Source organism: Saccostrea cucullata, unplaced genomic scaffold (genome assembly GCF_032062105.1).
Source record: "Saccostrea cucullata isolate Sc308-1 unplaced genomic scaffold, CSIRO_AGI_Scuc_v1 ctg1832, whole genome shotgun sequence".
Lineage (NCBI taxonomy): Eukaryota > Metazoa > Mollusca > Bivalvia > Ostreida > Ostreidae > Saccostrea > Saccostrea cuccullata.
This window is the reverse complement of record NW_026937652.1, coordinates 43,933-69,069: the sequence shown is the minus strand read 5'-3', so window position 1 is coordinate 69,069 and position 25,137 is coordinate 43,933. Positions and strand designations below refer to the sequence as shown.

The 25,137-nt window shown below is 34.6% G+C and overlaps 1 protein-coding gene and 1 long non-coding RNA gene across 2 annotated transcripts in view; both read left to right on the top strand.

Annotated features, from left to right (window-relative positions):
- Positions 1 to 842: 842 nt before the first annotated feature.
- Positions 843 to 4,049, top strand: LOC134248595 (uncharacterized). The gene is made up of 4 exons (XR_009988080.1): positions 843 to 938; positions 1,951 to 2,065; positions 2,252 to 2,325; positions 3,977 to 4,049. It is a non-coding gene; the product is annotated as an uncharacterized LOC134248595 (long non-coding RNA).
- A 519-nt stretch (positions 4,050 to 4,568) lies between these two features.
- The window catches only part of LOC134248597 (uncharacterized), a 40,641-nt gene continuing 20,072 nt past the window's right edge, over positions 4,569 to 25,137 (top strand). Inside the window, exons 1-2 of the mRNA XM_062731011.1 lie at positions 4,569 to 5,427; positions 12,224 to 12,436. Coding sequence (XP_062586995.1) covers positions 4,593 to 5,427; positions 12,224 to 12,436 — 1,048 coding nt within the window. The 5' untranslated portion in view covers positions 4,569 to 4,592. The remainder of the gene's footprint in view (positions 5,428 to 12,223; positions 12,437 to 25,137) is intronic.

The window sequence follows — 25,137 nt, the reverse complement described above, 5'->3', positions numbered from 1 at the left end:
TTGTTAAGTTGAGTCAGTTGAGTCAAACAATTTGTCACAATGATTAAATTTGTCCTATTTTGTTAAATGATGAACCTTTAAGGACGATAGACTATGTCAAGTAAATAGTAAATTTGAATACATACTTGTGGAATGTTATTGTCCCATCTCAATATTCAGGATACTAGGACCTTTGTTTAGGCATGGCATATGGTTGGCCTAAATTTTTGTGAAAATTTTGTGTTGACTGATTAAATTTTTTTGTGTACCTCCAGAGAAAAATAACAGTTCAGTGCATGTAGTGGCTTCAGCATAAGTGATAACTAGGTCACAGGAAATATTATTCATCCGCGGATCTTACTACATGTAGTTAGAGGGGTGGGAAGGGGTGTTAGGGTTTTCAAGAAACCCTTTTTGGGGGGAGAAACCCGACAGAGAAAGGAGAAACGCCAAAATAAATGTGGGTGTTAATGTTTCCAGATATACTGCTCAAATATGTGTGTGGGGTGGTGGTGGGGGGGGGGGAGGATGAAAAATTCCCTTCGTGTACAGGCTTTAAACTGATTCATGTGAATGTGTAAATAATAAAGCAAGCTGAATATATATATGATATAAATAATTTACCATTAAAAAAAATTATCATACAGTACTACATATTTTCTAATTTTGTAATGTTTATGATTTTTCAAAATTAATATCATCATACCTATCGAAATTTGAATAAATATTTTGAAGAAATGAACACTGAATAATGAGTTTAGTTTGTTATTAAAATCTTCCAAGCTACTTATGTGCTATAGTGCCATCATCTATTTTCATCCAATGATGTGAAACATATATCCTTAAGTTTTCCTCTTTTTCTCCCACAGAATCACTCTATAGAGACAACAATTTCAAGCAGTGTTGCCAAAAAGCATCATTGGATAATAATGGAATGAAATTTGACAAATAAAAATTAGGTTTGTTTCTTAAGAAAATAGTTTAAAACTTGTGAAATTGTGAAAAATTGTCTGTTGTTTCTTACACACCTGAATCACTTTGTCTGTCTGTCTGTCTGCCCTTGTACACATGCCCTGATCAGCTATAATTATGTAATATTTACTGGAAGCTCATACAGTGTACTTATAACTAGGGATGGCAATCGAATGCAGAATTGCTAATCAGCAGTCAGGGGCATAACTCAAACAAGTTAAAAAAATAACTTAAATAAGTTATTTTACACACACGAATTTTTTTTTAAAATAACTTAAGTTATTTTTATGTCCTACTTGGACATTGATTTCTTGGAAATTTTGTGTTTCCTGCCAATATGGATTGCATTTTGGGATTGCATTATGTAATACTAGATGGAGTTCACCGACTCCAATGGAGAATTTTTTGAGGAGGTTGAGATAAAAAACATTTACACATTATTTTGTGGTTTTATCCACATGGTGTATATGTCCAATTTTTATCATTAAATAAAAAAAAAACCCCACTTTTCCCAAGACTTTTAACACTTTTCCTGCATTGAGCAAGGTTTAAATTAAGTCAAACATTTGTTTTTGTCTTGGTGCCCGAGCAAAATTGTTTGGTGCACGGGGTGTGAAGTTAGGGAGGAATGCCACAAAATAACTTAAAAAAGTGATTAATTTATTGAAGCTATTTTAGGAAAGTAATGTGTTTAAGTTACAAAGGCTAGGAGAAAGTATGTCATAGCAAAGAGAAGTAACTCATTGAGACCAAAAAAATAACTCATTTGAGTTATTTTTGCAAATAACTTAATTGTTTAAGTTATGCCCCTAACTGATCAGTTAATCGCAAGACGTTCCGGCTGATTAACTGGTTAATCGGGTTAATCGCATTAAATTACACATTTTCTAATTTTCTTGACTTTTATTCAAATATTTCTATCCATTTACACAAAAATAGTGAAAATGACGGAAGTTTTAAAAAATATCAGGCTTAAAATGTTCTGGCTTTGTTTTACAGATATGAAGGGATGTGCTGTGCAGCTGTTACAAGGATGAAAATATGGCTACCTCACTGGTTTTGATGTTTCTTCAGCGTGCAAATCTTCATCAATAATCAGGCTAAAAAAATCATAGTAAATTTATTTAGATCTAAAATCCTTTGTTGATTCACATTTTCTTTTGACACGGGTAAAAACTTTCATTTGAATTAAAATATTTTATCGATTAAATAAAATTTGGTAAATAAAACCTACTATATGTTTACATATGTACTTTCGTTAGAATAATAAATAATAAGTAATTGTCCTTTGTTTTCTCAGCCAAGAAAAAGAAATAAGATCAATGGAAACCGTGTAGTTTTTCCTTGTTTTACCAGATACAAGAAATCTGTGTGGTATGTGCTTTTTTCTGTTCTTTTTTGCTCACCTAAGTTGAATGCTGATCAAATTTATTTTGTCTGTAGTCTGTCTGTCTAGCTGTCTGTCTGTCCATCTGTAAGGTTTTCAGATTTTCAACTTCTCTAGAACCCATGGACCAATTTCAACCAAACTATCTACAAAGCATTCTTAGGTGAAGGAGATCCGCTTTTATTCAAGTGAAGGGGAGATAATTTAGAAAAACAGTGAAAATTTGGTAGCATGTTTTAAAAATCCTCTTCGCAAGAGCAACTGGGCATAAAAATATAAACTTGTAAGAAACCTTCTTTAAGTGATGTAGATTCAATTTTGTTCAGATCAATACCAGGAAGAGGGCTGGGCCAAAATTGGGGTAAAAATTGGCATAAGAATATGCAAGAAAAAATGTTTCATAATCTTATTCTTAAGAACAACAAAGAAACGATTAACCAGCCATATTGATATGGAAGTATCCTCAAGTAGTGTAGAATCAGATTTGTTCAAATTATTGTTTATGGAGTTCAAGTTTGGGGCCACAGTAGTGGATCAAAGATTACATGGCATAATATAGGAAAAAAACTTTCAAAATCTTCTCAAGAACAATAAAGCCTCTTCTAGTTGTATTGCATATTGATACAGAAGCATTTATTTCTCAGATAGTGTAAGTTCACGTTTATTCAAATTAAGACTCCCAGGGGTAGGATGAGGCCACAGTGGGAGATCAAAGTCCTACATAGGGCTAGACATACATATCAAAAACAAAAACTTTCACAAACTTCTTCTCAAGTAAAAAGCAAAGCCATGTTTACTCATATTGATATTAGAACATCCTCAGGAAGTGTAGATTCAGATTTCTTCTTGAAAAAATAAGTCCTCATTACCCCCTTGCTTGTTGTAAAAGGCGACCCCTGTTGGGATCTGGGTTAGAATAGGTCTTCAGTACCCCCTTGCTTGTCGTAAAAGGCGACTAAATGGGGCGGTCCTTCGAATGAGACCGAGGCCCCATGTCACAGCAGGTGTGGCACGATAAAGATCCCTCCCTGCTCAAAGGCCATAAGTGCCGAGCAAAGGCCTAAATTTGCAACCCTTCACCGGCAATGGTGACGTCTACATATCAGTGAAATATTCTGGAGAGGGACATTAAACAGTATACAATCAATCAATCAAATGATGACTTCTGGGGGGTAGGGTGAGGCCACTTTGGAGTATCAAATTTTTACACAGGAGAATATAGGAAAAAATCTACTCATGATCAACAGAGTGTTGTTTATAGTCATATTTATATTGAAGGATGCTCAGAAAGTGAAAATTATTTTTGTGTAAATCATAACCCCTGGGGTGAGGAGGGCCCCAAAAGGGGATCAAAATTTTACAAAGGTAAATATAAGAATTTTTTTTTAATTTCTTCTCAAGAACAGCAAAGCCATTACAATGTTGTACAATGTACAATGGAAGAATATTCAGAAAGTGAAAAAATCAAGTCCGCCAGCCCATGTAAGAACTGATTTCTGCTTATTCCTAGACAATGTACTCAGGTGAGCTGTGCTATCTGTAGGGCTAATCATTTCAGAAAATGTATAATTTATATTTATACATACCTAAATATATATTTTTATTCCATTGAATAATTTGTAAATATTGAATTGTTAGACAGGTTATATTGTGAACACTTCGAGGCTGCTGTCTACTGAGACATCAAAATGACTTTGTTCCCAATAGAAAGGTATTTAATGTGTTATGTGTATTTTGATACTTTTAAGTTTTTCAGTTTCTTAAATCAAGAATATTGATACACAAGGCCATCTTTAAAAACTGTTTGGTTGCCTTGTCTCAACGATTTAGTAACTAAAACAGCCCAAATAAAAACTTTTTTTGATTTCACATTTGCAGGTGTTTTTGAATAAAGAAAAGAATTTGGTCCTTATCTGCCTACCCTGTTTTTTATCCTCAGTCAGGAGAGGGCAAACAAACATATTTTGTAAGGATGGACTGATCTGAATAATAAGTAATAATAAACTTTTAAAGAGAGGCGTATTCATATAATAAGTAGTAATAAATTTATATGAAATAATTATTTCACTTTATATAATACATGTATATATTCAAACTACTGAACAGATTGGGCAAGATGCATACAATATCTGTAAACACCCTGTTATTGATGTAGAAAATTCTAGAACAATGTTGTAATTTACAGAGAGATCTCCCTGACTGAAGGAAATTAACACAGAATTATAAAGTCACAGGAAAAAGAAATAAAAGTCTGATGTCAGTGATGTATAGAATGGTGTTACAGAAATCTTTCACAGTGTCTGGTGATATTGGGTGTAAACACATTACCCACGTGTCAACAGACCGGGTCTGGAATAGTGATGATGAAGGCAATCTCATCTTAACTAACACGACAGGAGACACACTAGATAAAGTGACAGGTTTAGCTAAATATAGTGGTGGATTACATACAGTGACTCGGGATAGTGCTGTGATTTATATAGACAGTCACCGTAACATCATTAAACTGTCTACAGATAAAGTAAAGACCACGGTGATATCATACACACCACCATGGAGACCAGAGAGTGTCTACAGCTCCCCCTCCACTGGAGACCTGCTGGTCGCGATGAGGAATTATACATGGACAGGCAAGGTAAACTGTTACACTGACACAGGACGTCACAAACAGACCATACAGCACGACAACACAGGTCAGGAACTGTATCGTGTACCTATCTACATCACGGAGAACCGTAATGGAGATGTAATTGTGTCTGACTTAGGCCGTGAGGCTGTAGTGGTGACAGACAGAGGAGGTAGACATCGCTTCTCCTACACAGGTCCTCCATCAGGATCAGTGCTATCACCATATGGAATCTGTACTGACGCGTTGTCACACATCCTTGTGTGTGATGATAACACCTACACAGTACATATCATTGACCAGGATGGTTTCTTTCTGACACAGATAGAGACCAAACAACACGGGATAGACACACCGTACGGCCTGAGTTATGATTGGGATACACAGCTTCTCTGGGTTGGATCATACAACAACAACACAGTAAACATTTACAGACTTATCAATGAAGGGGACCATCTGACTGGTGAGTAACATGCATTATTGTATCATATTGTGCGTTTTTTTTACATGTATAGGTATTAGGTAACATGTTTTGTGTACAATGCTACATCTACCATTATCTACAATAATTTAATTATATAGGAAGACACATTCAATGTTGTATCAACTTGTATGTGTTATATATTAACATGATTAAACAAAACATTTAAAATGATAAGTCTAGTTACATTACATCTTTCATTGAATTATAATTTGTCACAATAGATAGCAAGAAATATTTTTTAAGATGAGGATAATATAAATTATAAATTGTAGTTTAACTAATAATAATAATAATAATAATAATAATACTTTATTTAAAGAAGGTAACCTGATTAGTGCAAGCACTATTCTTCCCCAGGGCCTTCTGACAATTAACAATTTAAAGATACATAGTTATACACATACAGACATATTATAAATATATACATGAATATACAAATACAATTAAACAGGAATCACAAATTATTCTGACATTGTTTAACATATTGTTTAACTTGTCTCTTGAAAGCATTAAGAGTTGGTGACATTTTTATGTGCACTGGTAAAGCATTCCATAATATGGCGCCAGAGTACTGGAATGAATTTTCAAAAAGTTTACATTTATGAATTGGCACACACAAATCAACATTGGATTCAGATCGAAGAGTATATTGGTTATTACTTTGAAATTTAATCATTTTATGTAAATAAGTAGGACAATAATTAAAGACGGATTTATATAACAATACATATTTATTTATAGTAAGCTGTTCATATACAGTAAGCCAATCAAGTTTATCAAAAAGGGGTCTAGAGGGTGCATCAGGGGGAGCATCTAAAATATACCTTGCAGCACGTTTTTGAAGTTTATGAACTCGGTCAAGATTTGATCTGGACGTATTTCCCCAAATTGTTAGGCAGTAATCAATGGTAGGCATAATATATGCATTATAAAACAATTTACGTGTTTCGAGAGGCAGATATTTTTTAATTCTACGGAGTACAGAAATTTTACGTGACAGAGTTTTACACACATGGTCGATATGTACATTGTATTGTAGAGAATTATCTAGATATACTCCAAGAATTTTTTCATATGTTACATTGTCTAATTTCTGGTTCGAAACGTATAAAGGAAAATCATGGTCTAAGAATTTTGATCTCTTTTGATGTGTCCCTATTAACATGCATTTAGTTTTTGAGGCATTAAGTATCATTTGATTTTGAGTGCACCATTTTTCTATACAAAAAATATATCCATTGATTATGAATTTACTATAGATTGGGAATCTTTGCCGGAAGCATGTAAAGTGGCATCATCGGCAAACAAATCTATGTTTGAATTTTTGATATAAAGTGGAAGATCATTAATGTACATTAAAAACAGAAGAGGACCTAGTATAGACCCCTGTGGAACTCCCGCTGTGACTTGCTGATAAGATGATTCTTTGTTAGACAGATGGACACTTTGAAGTCTGTCACTTAAATACGATCGAAACCAATGTAAAGTAATTTCATCGAAATTATAACATTGTAGCTTTTTAAGAAGAATTTCATGATTTACTAAGTCAAATGCCTTACTGAAGTCAAGAAAGACAGTACCAACAAGTTTGCCTTGGTCCATTTCATATAACCATTTATCTGTAATTTTTGTAAGGGCTGTTTGACATGAATGCAATTCTCTGAAACCTGATTGAGATTCTATTAAAAGATCAAAGTCTGACAATAGTAAGCGTACATATTTTGCCACATGTTTTTCTATAATTTTTGATAATGTGGGTAAAATAGAAATGGGCCTGTAGTTATTTGGATCTAGCTTGTTTCCCTTTTTATGAATAGGTGTAACTTTGGCAAGTTTAAAGCATTTCGGGAAAATACCTGTAGTAATACTAGTATTTATTTTATGGGTTACAGGTTTATGTATTATTTGTGCAGTAAGTTTTAATAAACGTGGACCGATGGTATCTACACCTGATGATTTATTAACATCTAGTTTGTTTAGTAAGGAAAGCACTTCGTCAGGGCTTATAAGCGGGATAAAAAACATTTCTGATCCCAATTTAGACTGTACAAAATTTAAAAGGCCATCGAAATCACACTCTTCTTTATTTACTCCTTCAAGGAGTTTAGCAGAAACATTTGAGAAATGAGAATTAAATATCTCTGCAATTTCTTGTGTATCCTCTGTTACATTATTATTTTGTTCAAGTGCTGTCGGACTATAATTTTTGGGAGTAGAAGCTAATTTGTTTAATGCATCCCACATCTGACGTGGATTTTTGTTTTGCTCTACAGTTGATTTATAATAATTAATTTTTGCATTTTCAATCAGTGATGTTACTTTATTTCGCCATAATCTGTAGTTTTCAAATTCCTTACTTTTATGAAAGTTATTGCGTTTGTGCTGTGCTTCAAGAATTTCTTGGGTTAACCATTTTGGTCTTGCATCATACTTCACTCTTTTAGATTTTATTTTTGCATGTTTGTCTAGTACAGCATTAAAAAGTGAATAAAATTTATTTAAGGCATCATTAGGATTAGAGAGTGAATCTAAGGATTGAAAATTAACTTTTTCCAGGTCTGAGAGAAAGTTTATTTCATTAAACTTTTTGAAGTCTCTGTATGTTATCTCCGTGTGCTTATACTTCTTAACATAATCATGTAGTTTTCTTGTAAAACAAATAGGATAGTGGTCAGAAATTGCAATTGGTGGTACTATAGATTCACATATGTTCTCAGGTAGGTTAGTATATACATGATCAATTAGAGTTGAGGAGACATTTGTTATTCTCGTGGGTACATTAATTATCTGTGAAAAGTCATATTCTTCAAAAGCAGAGGTCCAGTATCTTGGGGGGTCTTTCATCAGATCAATATTAAAATCACCTGTTAAAATAATTTCAGCATCGTCACAGCGGGATGCACAATTTATCTCCCGTGTCAGACTTTCTACCCAGCAGGTGGTGGCAGATGGGGGCCTATATACGGTACAATAAAAAATTGGTTTTGAATTTGGGATGTTAATTTCAAGCCATATTGTTTCTATGTCACCTATTTCAAAATCATTGCGACGTTTGTAATGCAAATTATTTGAGATATATACAATTATTCCTCCTCCTGATTTCCCTAATCTATCTCTTCTCTCAAAATTAAATCCATCGATATCCAACTCACAATTATCTGTCTGTTCATTAAGAAAAGTTTCACAGATACCAAATACATCAATGGAATGATAGCCTGATAAAAGAAGCTTAAGCTGGTCAATTTTAGGCAAGATGTGACATATATTTAGATTCCCAAATCTAAGACCTTTTTTGACGAGTCCAAAATTAAATGAACTTGAATTTTTCTTCTGTGGTTTCTCATTGATTTCAGGATTTAGTAAGTTTGAATTTTCCTTTGATGAACTGGTAGTTTGGGATGTACATTTATGAATTTTCCTAGGAGATACATTTTTTATAGAACAATTTACATCATTTTCATTATTATAACGTGTATAGGATTTAGAATCTTGACTTGTAAGTAATATATTAGTATTGTGTGAATTACAGAGATATGAGCATTTACATGATATTTCACCACATTCACCACAAAGATTATCTAAAACACTAAAGGGGTTCAAGAGAAATGGTTTTTCGGCAATTTCCTCTTTGCCGAATTCCTAATAGGAACAGTGTTTTGCCTTATGTCCTGAAGAGTTGCAGATCCAGCAAACAATTTTACATCCATGCCTACAATTACGTGAGGAATGACCATTTTCACTGCAATAATAACACACATTCACATTTCCATTTTGTGTACTATTCTGATGGCGGGCCTTGATGACTGGAATGTGCGCATTATAGGAATTCAATAGTGTAGATGTTCCCTTGTCGGATAAGTGAATCCCATCCTTCCAGAACATACCTGATGACTTGAACTTATCTTGTAGAGAGATCATGTTGACACTATATTCCTCACATACAAATCTTATCATTTCATTCATGTGGGTAACATCAGCATCTCGTCGTGGTGGTATTTCCGATATGAATATTTCGGTATTTGGGGACCTCCTCTGGATTTCGAGCACAATTTCAGTGAGATGACATTCACTGGTCTCCAATTCCCTGTCGTTGGCAGCATTATTTCCCCCGGCAAGTACGATTATTGACCGAAAGGACGATAGGTCGGTTTTCTGGAGAATTCTCCTGATGTCTGACAGCCGAGCCCCTCTGTTTGTTCGGACAGCAACATGCCTCAATAATCCACGGGTACTTATTCGTTGGAGGATAGAATCACCAATTATCAGTACTGACTTTCCAGATGGAACGTCTGACTCCAGTTGCTGGTTCTTACTGGGTTTATTGTGATTTTTTTGGCTTTTCTGATCAGTTTCTGGGGATGTTGACGAATCTGTTGTCTCCACTCTAGAACACTGTGTGTGTCTGGTTACACCTTGTGATTTGGAATCCTTTAGGTCCCTTGTGTCGATCGCCTTAGTTTTTGTAAATGGCTCCCTTGTTTGGGTGGTTGCGTCCACAGAATTTGTATTTTTAGCCTGTAGAGATTGCAGCTCTAGCTTAAGTCTAGCAACTTCTTCGGAAAGATCAGACACAGTCTTTGTAAGTTTTTGAATTACATCAAAACTATTGCAGTTGAGACATGGCCGAGCTTCCATTTCTTGCGATTTGCAATGTTTAGGTGTAGACATATTTTGTGGCTCTGGCATTCCTATTCCTTCGATTTTACTGACTTCAGTTATTGGTAGATAACTAATTTGATTTAGGAAATCTGTAAGCCAACTGAGTCTTTCACTCCCTTGAATGTGGATTGTTTGGGTAGATTTATACAGCGTAGCTGTAGCATTACCATTACATGATTTGTAGATGTTTCCATTTTTAAATCCAGTTTTGGCAAACAGTAGATCATTGTTAAGAATGGTAACAATGTTGTCGAATTTATCTTCCTCATAGTTCAGTGTTACACTCTGTTTGTTGAATCTTACTTGTATGAAATCTGGCACATGAACATCAAGGAATGGGTCTTCATCATCAGGTATAGAATTTGAATTTCCTTGTGAAAATGAAAGTCCAAGGGTATCCAGAATAGATTTAAATAAACTTGTATTTTCGTTCAAATTGATTGACTCCATTACTAATCATATTCAGAAGCACAGGTAATTACTGATAAGGAGGAGCATTGTAAAACATATCTGGTCACCTCGAGATCTTTATGATAGAATACTTTTACATGTTTTTAAAGAGTTTGGCAAAGCAGTTATTTCTAGAAAGACAAAAATGTTTGAATCATGTTAATACATGTAAATGTTTATCAACTTGTAAAACATTCTCTGGAATTAATTAATTTCTCACGTGTGTAGAACTTAATCAAGTGTATAGATATTACTGAAACATATAAACAATTGACTAAATGTCTCTGTAGTTTTACTGTTTACTCTTTGTTGAATAATAAGAAGACTGGACAAAGAGAGATAACTCTAAATAAACAACACCGTGTTTTTTGACATAAATTGACAATGCATATTGTTTAAAATGCTAATGGATTTAAAAAAAATAAGAAAAATGTGTACATATAATATAATTTATTCATCATATAAAATATAGGGGTTATGAAAAAAGTATGGTTATGAATTGTTTTTGTATTTAAATTTTAATGTAGAAAATCATGTAGGGTGAAACAGGGGACCAGGCTAATTAAAATCTATATGTAAAATGTGTGTAGAGTGGGTGAGTGTGGGCTATAGGGATTTGAAAATAAGTTTTTGTAGTTGATCTTCTTAAAACAAAACCTTAGTTGTAAATTAAAAGGTTCTTTCTGATGAAATTAACAAGGTCAAAAGGTAACTGTGTTGAGACCAGGTGTGTATGAATGTGTAACTAAGGAGACAATACTTATTACCAGTGGACCTCTCCCTTACATGAGCAGAGGGTAACATCTTATATTTTAAGCTTCTTCTTTGGAACTAAAGGACCAGTTTCAACCGACTCTGACATATAGCAGTTACTAGTAAAGGGAAACCGAAAAATTGTTAATTTTCATCCTCCACGTGGCCTTCTCTCGTGTCTAAGGGCACTTCTCTAAAGGTCATATTGTAAGAATACATAAATTCGAAAACGAATTGAAAATTTTCCAATCTCCTTTTAGAAATTTAACTGATGAACTACATAAAAATAGTGAGTTTAGTGTTCTTTTGATGAAATAGGGGGAGGGGCTCTATGGATTAAACATTTTAACATGTTTAAATACAGAAAACATTATTTCTTAGAAAAAAATAAATCTCTTCTCTGCTCTTAGATAGTAAGGAAATAAATTAAGAGTTTAGTAATGATAAAGGGTGGAGTTCTTCTTTCGAAATTGTGTATTTCAAGACCTCTGTAAATGGAATTCTAGTGTTGAGGGTTAAGATGTTTCGAATCTACAGTGAAAATGTTTTATTATGTTTTATTTCCTTGAAAATATTTTACTCTGCTAAAAAGTACAGTGTAATAAAGCAGGGCTATATTTTACAGACCTGTGAAATTCTTGACCCATTTTGTTTAAAAAAAATTTGGTTCTAGGGCTGAATTAATATGTGAGTTATTTCCCGTTGCTATTCATTTAGCAACATGGATTCATGTTTGTTTGATTTTTTTATTTTGATTGATTATATTTTTTTTTATCTTTACAGTGCTATACTATACTCAGGTAACTGTTAAGGCCCTCGGACCTTTTGGATTTTTTTCTGTGTTCATCAAATGAAAGAAAAAATATCATCTGTGTGTTCTGAGAATAATTCTAATTATTCTTTTATGTTTTAGATAAAGTGGATGAGTTAAAGACGTTCTTGAGAAAGGAGAAGACACGTGTTTCCCATGCCAGAGGAATACTTGTTGGATGTGCTGAGGCTGGAAAAACAACGCTACTGAAAAGATTAAGAGGGCAAAGTCAGAATGTCGGTGAAGTTACAGAGTCCACCAGGGGACTGGAAGTCCATCAACATCTTTTCATTGTTAAAGACAGAAAGTTAGAAGGTAAATAATTTCTACATTTAGCCATTAAGAATGCACAGGATTTCTGTTGTCAAAATCTCATTTCTTGAATGGTTTTACATCTATAGACATTTACATGTCACCCTATTACATTTCTGCAATACTCAACCGTATTTTTCATAGAATCAAAACCTCTATGTATGATTTTAAGAGATCCGTAACAATTTTCAGCATACTAATTTTTTTTTAGCTCACTTGAGCTTTTCTGATCAAAATTTCTTCATTGTCTATCGTTGTTGTCATAAACTTTTCACATTTTCATCTTCTTCTCAAGAGCCACTTGGCCGAATTCAACCATTGCCACAAAGTATCCTTAGGTGAAGGGGATTCAAGTTTTTTTTTTTGTACAATTGAAGGTCCACACCCTCTTCCAGGGGGAAATAATAATGAATTAGCGAAATATTATTTTCATCTTTTACAAATCTTCCAAAGAACAACTGGGCCAGGGAAGATGAAACTCATGTGGAAGCATTCTCATTTCTCAGGTATTGCAGATTACATTTTCTTCAAATCATGACCCTTTGGGTAGGGCGGGGCCACAGTGACTGATCAAAATTTTACAAAGAAATATATAGGAAAAATCTTGAAAAATCTTTTTCTCAAGAAGAGTGAAGCCATCATTGGTCATATTTATATGGAAGCATCCCTAAGCAGTGTAGATTCAAGTTTGTTCAAATCATGACCCCTTGGGGTAGGGCGGGACAAAAATGTTTGATGAAAATTTTACTTTGGAATTTACAGGTACAATCCTCTTCTCAAGAACAGTGAAGCCATTTTTAGTCATATTTATGTGGAAGCATCTGCACATGCTGGTAGTGTAGATTTAGTTAAAATTTTGCTCAAATCATGACAAAGAAATATAATGGAAAAATCTTGAAAAATCTTTTTCTCAAAAAAAGTGAAGCCATTGTTGGTTTTATTAAAATGGAAGCATCCCCAGGCAGTGAAGATTTAAGTTTGTTCAAATCATGACCCCTTGTGGTAGGGTGGGGCAAAAATGGTTGATGAAAATTTTACTTTGGAATTTACAGGTAAAATGAAAAATCTTCTTCTCAAGAACAGTGAAGCCATTTTTAGTCATATTTATATGGAAGCATCTGCACATGCAGGTAGTGTAGATTCAATTTTGTTCAAAACATGACCCCCCGGGATGGGATGGGGTCATGATTGATAATCAAAGTTTAGCATAGGAATTTAGAAAAAATCTGTATCTCAAGAACAATGAAGCCACGATTGGTAATATTTATATGGAGGCATTTGCAGGTGGTGTAGATTCAAGTTTGTTCAAAACATGCCTCCTGGGGGTAGGGTGGGACCACAATGGTAAATAAAAACTTAACATTGGAATTTACAAGTAAAATCTTGAAAAGTCTTCTTCTCAAGAACAGTGAAGCCATTTCTGTAGATTCCTTATTTTTCGCGAGTACTTTTTATAGAGGAATGGCTATTGGACTACAAATCGCGAGAATTATAATTCGCGGTTGGAGGGTTGATCAAGAGAATTTACAGGTATTTCATCACCATATGAATAAAAGCAAGTAATTTATTTTGTTATTGATTCTTATCGCGAAATTACGCGATAATTAATTCCTCGCATATATTTAGGAATCTACAGTATTCGTCATTTTTAGCTCACCTCAAAGCAGTTTGGGTAGCTTATGTAATACCCTTGGCGTCGACGTCGGCGTCCCAGGTTAAGGTTAAGTTTTTTGGAGCAGTTTTTAGCTCACCTGAGCCGAAGGCTCAAGTGAGCTTTCTGATCCCATTTTGTCCGTCGTCTGTCTGTCTGTCCGTCTGTCTGTCTGTCTGTCTGTCCGTCCGTCTGTAAACTTTTCACATTTTCGACTTCTTCTCAAGAACCACCGGGTCAATTTTAACCAAACTTGGTACAAAGCATCCTTGGGTTAAGGGAATTTTAAATTGCTAAAATTAAGGGACATATCCCCTCGCAAGGGGAGATAATCAAGAAAAGACAAAAATAGGGTTGGGTCATTAAAAAAACTTCTTCTCAAGAACCACTGGGCCAGTAAAGCTGAAACTTATGTGAAATAAGGATATGGAAATAACGAACAGTATTCAATCTCAACGTCCATTAAACAAATATACAAAACAAGAGCAGAGCAAACACGGACCTCCGAAACATCAGAGGTGGGATCAGGTGCCATGGAGGAGTGAGCATCCCCTGCTTGACCGGTCACACCCGCCGTGTGCTCATTGTCATAATCAGGAAATTACGGAAAAAATCCGTAGTCAATTCAGTGTATAAATAATGGACTAACAATTGGTATGAAAAACGTCAGTCAGCATTTCATTCAATGATAAATTGTATTTGCTGACAAGGTCATTGTATCGACCATAGAATTTACGAAATGATGACTTTAAACGAGACTGTTGATATTCTTGTTTCATCAACTTGCTTGTCAATAATTTACCTCGTTTAAGAAATTGTTCATACGTAGAGCATGTTCTTGCGTATCGAATCAACTGAGATATAAATACTCCGTATGCAGGTGATGAAGGTATATTGCTGCATAAGTAAGGGAAGTTGACGATAGAAAAGTTAAAGTCATCACGTTTATCATATAGCTTGGTTGTTAGATTACCATTTGTGTCTTTTTCAAGTAAAATATCCAAGTATGAAGCAGATGTGTTGGACTCTGTGGTATCTTTTATCTCAAGCTCACCAGGATATATCGTGTCGACGTAGGAATGGAAGTTATCATTATTAATTGACAATACGTCGTCGATATATCTAAATGTCGAGTTGAAGGCCACAGCAAGTGTTTTTTTCTTTTCACGCAAAAGATTTTGCATAAATTCTGCTTCATATGAATATAAAAATAAGTCTGCTAATAACGGAGCGCATCCTGGGGTAGTGTAGATTTTAAATTGTTAAAATCATGACCCCCAGGGGTAGGGCGGGGCCACAATGGGGAATCAAAGTTTAACATAGAAATATATAGGAAAAATCTTTGAAAATCTTCTTCTCAAGAACCACTGGGCCAGAAAAGCTGAAACTTATTTTGGCTTTTTAAAAATGGCGTCAGTGGAGGTGGCCGCTTGAACAGGGGGTCCGTGTTCTAAGGCCTATAAGTCAGTCCATAGTGGATTATTTAATATGTGATTATTGTATGACTGCTGTATAACCACCTTGGTGTTATTTTTCTGCCTTTTTGTGATCAAATTCATGCAGAAAACTTGGATTCTATCAAGATCCAACAGTATCCTGTACCGTATACACGTGTGTTTCGTGAGGTGTTCGTGAGTAGTGTTTAACTTCTATTCTTGTGCCATTTAAACGTCGGGTAGTGACTGTGCTATTTTATGTTTATGTTCATATCCAGAGACTGAAAATGCCACCTAGAAAAGCAAATAATAAATCTGAGGGTAGTGTATCTGAAAGCAGTATCAATTCATCAGAGACCCTAAGTTATGAGTTACAGTCAATTATGGACGAAATTCGTCGACTGAAGAGTGACCTTGTGACAAGAAAAGACCTAGCATTAATTGTCGAAAATACTGTTAAAAATGTTGTTACTGACATCATTGAAAAGAAAATGGAAGAAATCAACGAAGTAATTAAATTAAACAAAGAGACAATGCAGAAGGTTATCGATAAACAAAATGATACGATCGAAAAATTGAATCAAAGGATAACACAGCTTGAATTAGAATCGGAAGATACAAATTACTTTGCCCGTGATGCCTATGTTACTGCAAATCGCAACGAACAGTATTCTAGGAAAAACTCCTTCAAGCTCAATGGTGTTCCTCAGACACAGGGGGAAAATGTAATTGAAGTTGTTAATCAGGTGATTCAAAGAGAATGTGGGGTGCGGATCCTAGAAAGCGATGTCATTGCAATCCATAGAATCCCGGGTAAGCCAAATACACCTAAACCGATTCTAGTTAAACTGAAAAACAACGGCGCGAAGAGTGCAGTAATGTGTAAAAGATCTGTCATTAAGACCAAGACTAACGGAGAACTCTGGCTCTCAGACGACGTTACCAGGCAGAATGCTATTCTAATCGAACGCCTGAAAAAACATCGCAGGATTAATAACGCATGGTATTTCAACGGCAGCGTCTATGGTGAATTAACGAACAATAAACAGAGGGTTAGATTTGACATCCTAGACGATATCGATGAAAGGATAGCAGAAAGTGAAAAATGAACAGAAAACTATTCCGGATTTCTCTTTGCCACGTTCAGAACTCTCCATACTAGTATTCGTAGACACTGTTCCGGTATCGTTTGACTACAAATTACAACGCAGAACATGGATAATGTGAAAGGCTTTAGGGACTTAACCAACCATTTTTGAACTGAAAATGTGTTTTTTATACGTTTCTTTTCTCTTTCTACTTTCCTATGCTTTCCTCTCTCTTTCTCTCCTTTCTCTATCACCTTCTTTCGAAGTACAATGGCTCCACTCTCTCAAAGGTAATGTTAACTTGATAACAGTTAAACTTAATGATGAACTTAAAAATTCTATCGGTTAATTGTCAGGGTTTAGGGGATATCAACAAACGTAGAGATGTTTTTAATTTTTTAAAAGGATTGAATTATAATATGTACTGTTTACAAGACACTCATTTTACTCCCAACTCTGAGAATGATGTTAAAAATTTATGGGGTTTTGATTGCTATTTCAGCTCATTTTCCTCAAATTCGAGGGGAGTATCTATTCTTATTAATAATAACTTTGATATACAGACTTTAAAACAAAAAGGGGATGCTGACGGAAATTATCTTTTTCTAGAATTTAAAACAGAGGAAAAAAAGCTGCTTCTTTGTAATATTTATGGCCCAAATAATGATAATCCAGACTTCTATGAAAACATACAAACTTGTATAGATGATTTTAACTGTGATGATGTCATTGTATGTGGTGATTTTAACCTTGTATTGAACCCAGATATTGATTATTATAATTACAAACATATAAATAATCCAAACGCAAGGCAAAAGGTCCTTGACTTTATGGAAGATGGGGGTTATATCGATATATATAGACAATTTCATCCAGACACTCCAAGATACACATGGAGGAAAAAAAACCCATTAAAACAAAGCAGGCTTGATTTCTTTCTGATCTCAGAAAATTTATTGCCAAGTGCAGTAGGATGTACAATTGAAACATGTTATAGGTCTGATCATTCCATGATTAGTTTATCTTTAGCTTTTAATGATTTTAAAAAAGGTAAAGGTCTTTGGAAATTTAATAATTCCCTTCTTAGTGATGAGATATTTCTTAATACTATAAATGAAGTCATTAATAATGTTAAGAAACAGTATGCTGTACCTATATAATTAATGGAAAACTTACAACAAGTTAATGATGAAGAATTAGTCTTTACGATAAATGATCAATTGTTTTTAGAAACCCTTCTCATGGAAATAAGAGGAAAATGTATTTCCTATTCCTCATACAAAAAGAAACTAACAAAACAAAAAGAAGAAAAACTTGTAGAAGAAATAAAATATCTTGAAGAAACAATACATACTATTGCTGACAATGTTGAACTCTTAGATGAAAAAAATAAGGAATTAGAAGATATAAGAAAACAAAAGATGAGGGGTGTTTTAATAAGATCTAGGGCAAGATGGGTAGAAGAAGGGGAAAAACCGTCACAATATTTTTGTAATTTAGAGAATAGAAATTTCACAAGCAAGATCATTCCAAAAATAGAATTAGAAAATGGTAACATAATTTATAAGCAGGCCGAGATTTTGAATGAAGCTAAAAAATACTATGAATACTTATACAGAGACATAGACAATTCTATAAATGATATCTATGATCTTGATGTTGAATTAAATTTTCCAAACATTGCTAAACTTTCAAAATTAGAGTCCTTGGAGACAGAAGGTAAAATAACATCAAATGAAGCTTCAGAAACGCTCCGCAATATGAAATCAAATAAATCCCCAGGTTCAGATGGATTTACATCAGAGTTTTTAAGGTGTTTTGGAAGTCCATTGGTATTTTTGTAGTAAGATCCATTAATTATGCCTATGAAAATAAGACGCTAAGTATTACACAAAGACATGGTATAATAACCTGTATACCAAAAGGTGACAAACCCAGACAATATCTAAAAAACTGGAGACCTATTTCGCTGCTTAATACTGTTTATAAAATTGCATCAGGCTCAATTGCTAATAGAATGAAAAAATATCTTGATAAAATTATCCATCCAGATCAAACTGGCTTTATACAAGGAAGAAATATTTCTGAAAATATAAGACTTATATATGATATCATGCAATATACAGAAGAAGAAAGTATACCAGGACTTTTGCTTCTGGTGGACTTTGAAAAAGCTTTTGATTCCTTGTCTTGGTCTTTTATACAGAAATCTCTTAAATTCTTTAATTTTAGCAATTCTATTAGAAAATGGGTTGATGTTTTTTTTACACAAATATTACAGCTTCTATTAATCAAGGAGGAAATTTATCACAATCTTTTAACCTTCACAGAGGCTGTCGTCAAGGAGACCCATTGTCTCCATATCTATTTCTCATTTGTGCAGAGATCCTTGCAATTAGCATTCGTAACAATAAGAATATAAAGGGGATAAAGTTTATGAATACTGAAAAAAAGTTAAGCATGTTGGCAGATGATACATCTTTAATATTAGATGGAAGTGAAAGATCACTCCAAACAAGTCTCACTACTCTTAAAAGATTTGCGAATATGTCAGGCCTGCATATAAATTACAGTAAAACTCAAGTAGTCTGGATTGGGTCCAAAAAAGGCAGCATGGATACCTTAAGTACAGATCATATGTTAGAGTGGGGAAAAGTAACTTTTAAACTATTAGGCATTGATTTTGACACAGATATGAAAAATATATTTTTGCTTAATTATGCATCAAAAATAAGTAATATAAAAAAATTAATGCAACACTGGAACAAGAGAATTTTAACTCCTCTGGGTCGTCTAACAGTTCTAAAAACTCTTTTATTGCCAACCTTAAATCATGTTTTTGCATCTCTCCCAAGTCCCTCTGAAATTCAAATGAAAGAATTAGAAAATCTATTTTATACTTTTGTAATGGGAACTAATATTTCAAGACTAAAAAGAAAAATTTGTGTAATGAATTACAAAGAAGGGGGCTTTAAGATGATTAGTGTAAGAGAGTTCATTATGTCCTTAAAACTAGTTTGGATGAAAAAATTATTACTGCAGGACAATGGATTAGACTCCTTTTTAGATATTGACATTAAAAAAATTGTATGTTGTGGGCAAGAGTATGTTGTCAAAAAAATCAATAATTTAAAAAATAAGTTTTGGAAGGACGTGTTACATGCTTGGCTAAGCTTTTGTGACAAATCATTACAAAATGATACACTGACTTCCTTAGAACCATTATTCCATAATAAAAAATTAATCATTAATAAAAAGCCTTTCTTCTATAAAAAATGGGTCTCTTGTAACATTTTATGTATAAATGACTTACTCAATGAAGATGGAACATTTATGAGTTTGAATGATCTACATATGAATTATGGGATAAAAACACATTTTCTAGAATATAGGGGCATTAAGGCATCTATATTAGAATGGCTAAGAAAGATTAACAAAGATCAAAATAACTTATCAAAGAAACCTCACCCATATATTCCAGATAATGTTTATTTGCTCCTAAATGCAAAGAAATCACATGATTTATATGAAATACTTATTCGACAAAAAATTGAACCATTGGGAAAAATCTCTTGGAATAGAATATTTGATTTGAACAATGATGAATGGGAGATAATCTATTTACTTCCATTCAAATGTACAAAAAACACCAAACTTCAGTGGTTTCAATTTAGAATAAACCATAAAATACTAGCGACAAACTCCTTCCTACACAAAATAAATAAAACTGATGATAAAAAATGTACCTTCTGTAAAAAAGAAACTGAAACCATAGAACATCTGTTGTGGGAATGTGAACATGTTCAGTCTCTTTTAGAAAATTTTGCAAACTACTGCTTTAATAAAATCCACACCTCTATATCTTTTTCAAAAAAAGATTTTTTATTGGGCTCTGTGAAGAAAACTGATAAGCTTAAAAATATTATTGCCTTACAAATAAAACATTATATCTATCTGTACAAATGTACAAACAGAAACATTTCCTTAAGCGGTTTGATATCCTCTATTAAGACAATGTATGATTTACAAAAATATATATCTTATAAAAATAATGAAAAAGAATCTTTTGATGAAAGCTGGAGACCATTAACTGATTTATTTTCTTAATAATCTCTCTCTCTCTCTCTGTTTGTGTGTTTCCTCTCTCTCTCTCTATCCCCCTCTCTCTCTCTCTATCCCCTCTCTCTCTCTTTCAATGTTTGTCTTTTTGTAAAAAATGTTTTCAAAAATACAATAAATTATAAAAAAAAAGAAACTTATTTTGAAGCAACCTAAGATAGTGTAGATTCTAAATTTTTCAAATCATGACCCCCGGGGGTTTGGCGGGGCCACAATGGGGAATCAAACTTTTACATAGAAATAAAAAGGAAAAATCTTTGAAAATCTTCCTCTCAAGAACCACTGGGCCAGAAAAGCTGAAACTTATTTTGAAGCAATCTAAGATAGTGTAGATTCTAAATTGTGCAAATCATGACCCCCCGGGGTTGGGCGGGGCCACATTCAGGAATCAAAGTTTACATAGAAATATATATAGGAAAAAATCTTTAAAAATCTTCTTCTCAATAACCACTGGGCCAGAAAAGCTGACACTTATGTTGAAGCATCCTTGGGTAGTGTAGATTCTAATTTGTGCAAATCATGACCTCCTGGGGTAGGGCGGGGCCACAATGGAGAATCAATATTTTACATAGAAATATATAGGAAAAATCTTTGAAAATCTTCTTCTCAAGAACTTCTGAGCCAGAAAAGCTGTAACTTATGTGGAAGCATGCTGTTTTAGTGTAAATTCTAATTTGTTCAAATCATGACCCCCAGGGGTTGGGAGGGGCCACAATAGGGAATCCAAGTTTTACATTGAATATATACAGAATGAATCTTTAAAAATCTCCTTCTAAAGAACTACTGGGTTAGAAAAGCTGAAACTTATGAGGAAGCATTATGGGTAAGTGATTCTGAATTGTTCAAATTATTACCCCTGGGGTTGGGCGGGGCCACAATGGGGAATCAAAGTTTTACATAGAAATATATAGGAAAAATCTTTGAAATTCTTTTTCCTAAGAACCACAGGGCCAGAAAAGCTGAAACTTATGTGGAAGCATACTGGGGTAGTGTCGAATTCAAATTGTTTAAATTATGATCATTGGGGTAGGGTTGGGTCAAAATATGTATTACAAGGTGGAAATCTGGTAAAGAACAGAATGGCCAAAGCTTCTCAGGTGAGCGATGTGGCCCATGGGCCTCTTGTCTTTTTAAGTACTTTTATGTCCTATATTGATTAGACATGCATTGAAGATGGTTCTAGTGTGTTTCATTGACTCATTGTACCAGTCAAAGTTTCAGATGCTGCAATTTCAGCAAAGGAACGACCAGGTTAATGTTTTTGGAGCAGGTTAACATTTTTGGTGCATTTTTAGCTCACCTCGACGAAGTGTTGGTGTTGGCGTCGGCGTCCCAGGTTAAAGTTTTAGGAGCAAGTCCATTCCCAACTATAAGCCCTATCTGAACCAAACTTGCATGGATGATGCATCTAGGGATGTACACTACCAGACTTGCTTCGGATGCTGGATCTGACCTGCATTTTCTAGATGAGTGACCAGGTTAATGTTTTTGGAGCAGGTTAAAGTTTTTGGAGCAGGTCCATTCCCAAGGAATTATAAGCCCTACCCAGACCAAACTTGCATGGATGATGCATCTAGAAATGTACACTACCAGACTTGCTTCGGATGCTGGATCTGACCTACATTTTCCAGATGAGTGACCAGGTTAAAGTTTTTGGAGCAGGTCTATTCCCAAGGAACTATTAGCCCTTCCTGAACCAAACTTGCATGGATGATGCATCTAGGGATGTACACTACCAGACTTGCTTCGGATGCTGGATCTGACCTACATTTTCCAGATGAGTGAGCAGGTTAAAGTTTTTGGAGCAGGTCCATTCCACAGGAACTATAAGCCCTATTTGGACCAAACTTGCATGGATGATGCATCTAGGGATGGACACTACCAGACTTGCTTCGGATGCTGGATCTGACCTACATTTCATTCCAAAGTAACTATAAGCCCTACTTGAAGCAAACTTGCATAAATGATGCATCTAGGGATGGACACTACCAGACTTGCTTTGGATGCTGGATCTGACCTACATTTTCATTCCCAAGTTACTATAAGCCCTACCTGAAGCAAACTAGCATGAATGATGCATCTAGGGATGGACACTACCAGACTTGTTTCGGATGCTGGATCTGACCTACATTTTCATTCCCAAGTAACTATAAGCCCTACCTGAACCAAACTTGCATGGATGATGTATCTAGGGATGGACACTACCAGACTTGCTTCAGATGCTGGATCTGACCTACATTTTCATTCCCAAGTAACTATGAGCCCTATTTGGACCAAACTTGCATAGATGATGCATCTAGGGATGGACACTATTAGACTTGCTTCGGATGCTGGATCTGACCTTTATTTTCATTCCCAAGTAACTATAAGCCCAAGCTAAACCAAACTTGCATGGATGATGCATCTAGGGATGGACACTACCAGACTTGCTTCGGATGCTGGATCTGACCTACATTTTCATTCCCAAGTAACTATAAGCCCTAGCTAAACCAAACTTGCATGGATGATGCATCTTAGGATGGACATAATTAGACGTTCTTCGGATGCTGGATCTGACCTACATTTTCCATACAAGAGACCAGGTTAAAGTTTTGGGAACAGATCAATCCGAATGAACTTGAATTTTTTTATATCTGCAGTTTAAACAGTTATGAATATTTGTTTACACAATACATGTTTTTTCACACAAAACGCATAGAAATGTATATATGCCATGTAGAGGGTTAAACACAACTTGCAAGAATATTGTTGTTGGGATGAATACTTAATATTAAGAAAATATGATGTAGGATTTTCATTACTTAAACTGATAACATTCGTCGAGGTGAGCTTCGTAATCTTTGATTACCTATGTTTTGGTGTAGATTTCATTTCCAAGTAACTATAATCCCTATGTTGACCAAACTTGCATGGATGATACATCTAAGGATGGATAATACTGGGCTTGCTTTGGATGCTGAATCTGACCTACATTTTCCGGTTGATTGAACAGGCTAAAGTTTTTGGTATAGGTTTCATTTCCAAGTAACTATAATCCCTATGTCGACCAAACTTGCATGGATGATACATCAAATGATGCATTCTACCAGGCTTGCTTCGGATGCTGAATCTGACGTACATTTTCTGGTTGAGTGAACAGGATAAAGTTTTTGATGCAGGTTTCATTTCGAAGTAACTAAAAGGATTATGTTGACCAAACTTGCATTGATGATACATCTAAGGATGCATGTATACTACTGGGCTTGCTTTGGATGCTGAATCTGACCTACATTTTCCGGTTGAGTGAACAGGTTAAAGTTTTTGGTGCAGGTTTCATTTGCAAGTAACTATAAGGCTTATGTTGACCAAACTTGCATAGATGATACATTTGAGGATGCACACTTCCTGGCTTGCTTCGGATGCTGAATCTGACCTACTTTTTCCGGCTGAGTGAACAGGTTAAAGTTTTCATCAAGAGATGAAAATTCTCAAATTTGCTTCAGATGCCGGATTTTGATTACATTTTCATGAAGAACTAGTTTAAATTTTTTATGTAGGTCTATTTCAAACTATCAGATCGACGTATTGTCAATAAATAATGATAATTTCCATTCCTACGTCGACACGATATATCCTGGTGAGCTTGAGATAAAAGATACCACATAGTCCGCAACTTCTGCTTCATACTTGGATATTTTACTTGAAAAAGACACTAATGGTAATCTAACAACCAAGCTATATGATAAACGTGATGACTTTAACTTTTCTATCGTCAACTTCCCTTACTTATGCAGCAATATACCTTCATCAACTGCATATGGAGTATTTATATCTGAGTTGATTCGATACGCAAGAGCATGCTCTACGTATGAACAATTTCTTAAACGAGGTAAATTTTTGACAAGCAAGTTGATGAAACAAGAATATCAACAGTCTTGTTTAAAGTCATCATTTCCTAAATCTATGGTCGATACAATGTCCTTGTCAGCAAATACAATTTATCATTGAATGAAATGCTGACTGACGTTTTTCATACCAATTGTTAGTCCATTATTTATACATTGAATCGACCACGGATTTTTTCCGTTATTTCCTGATCATGACAACCAGCACACGGCGGATGTTACCGGTCGGCAGGGGATGCTCACTCCTCCATCGCACCTGATCCCACCTCTGATGTTTCGGAGGTCCCTGTTTGCTCTGCTCTTGTTTTGTATATTTGTTTTATTGACGTTGAGATTGAATACTGTTCATTATTTCCATATCCTTCCTTACTCCTGGACATCAAGCAGTCAAACTGTGTGCATGATTGTAATCAGCATTGAGTCCTCTACCAGAACTGTGAAATTCATTACCCCAAGGTTAGGGGTTCTGGTGTTTAAGGGTGGGGCTCTATAGATTATAATAGTGACATACATGTAACATGAAATC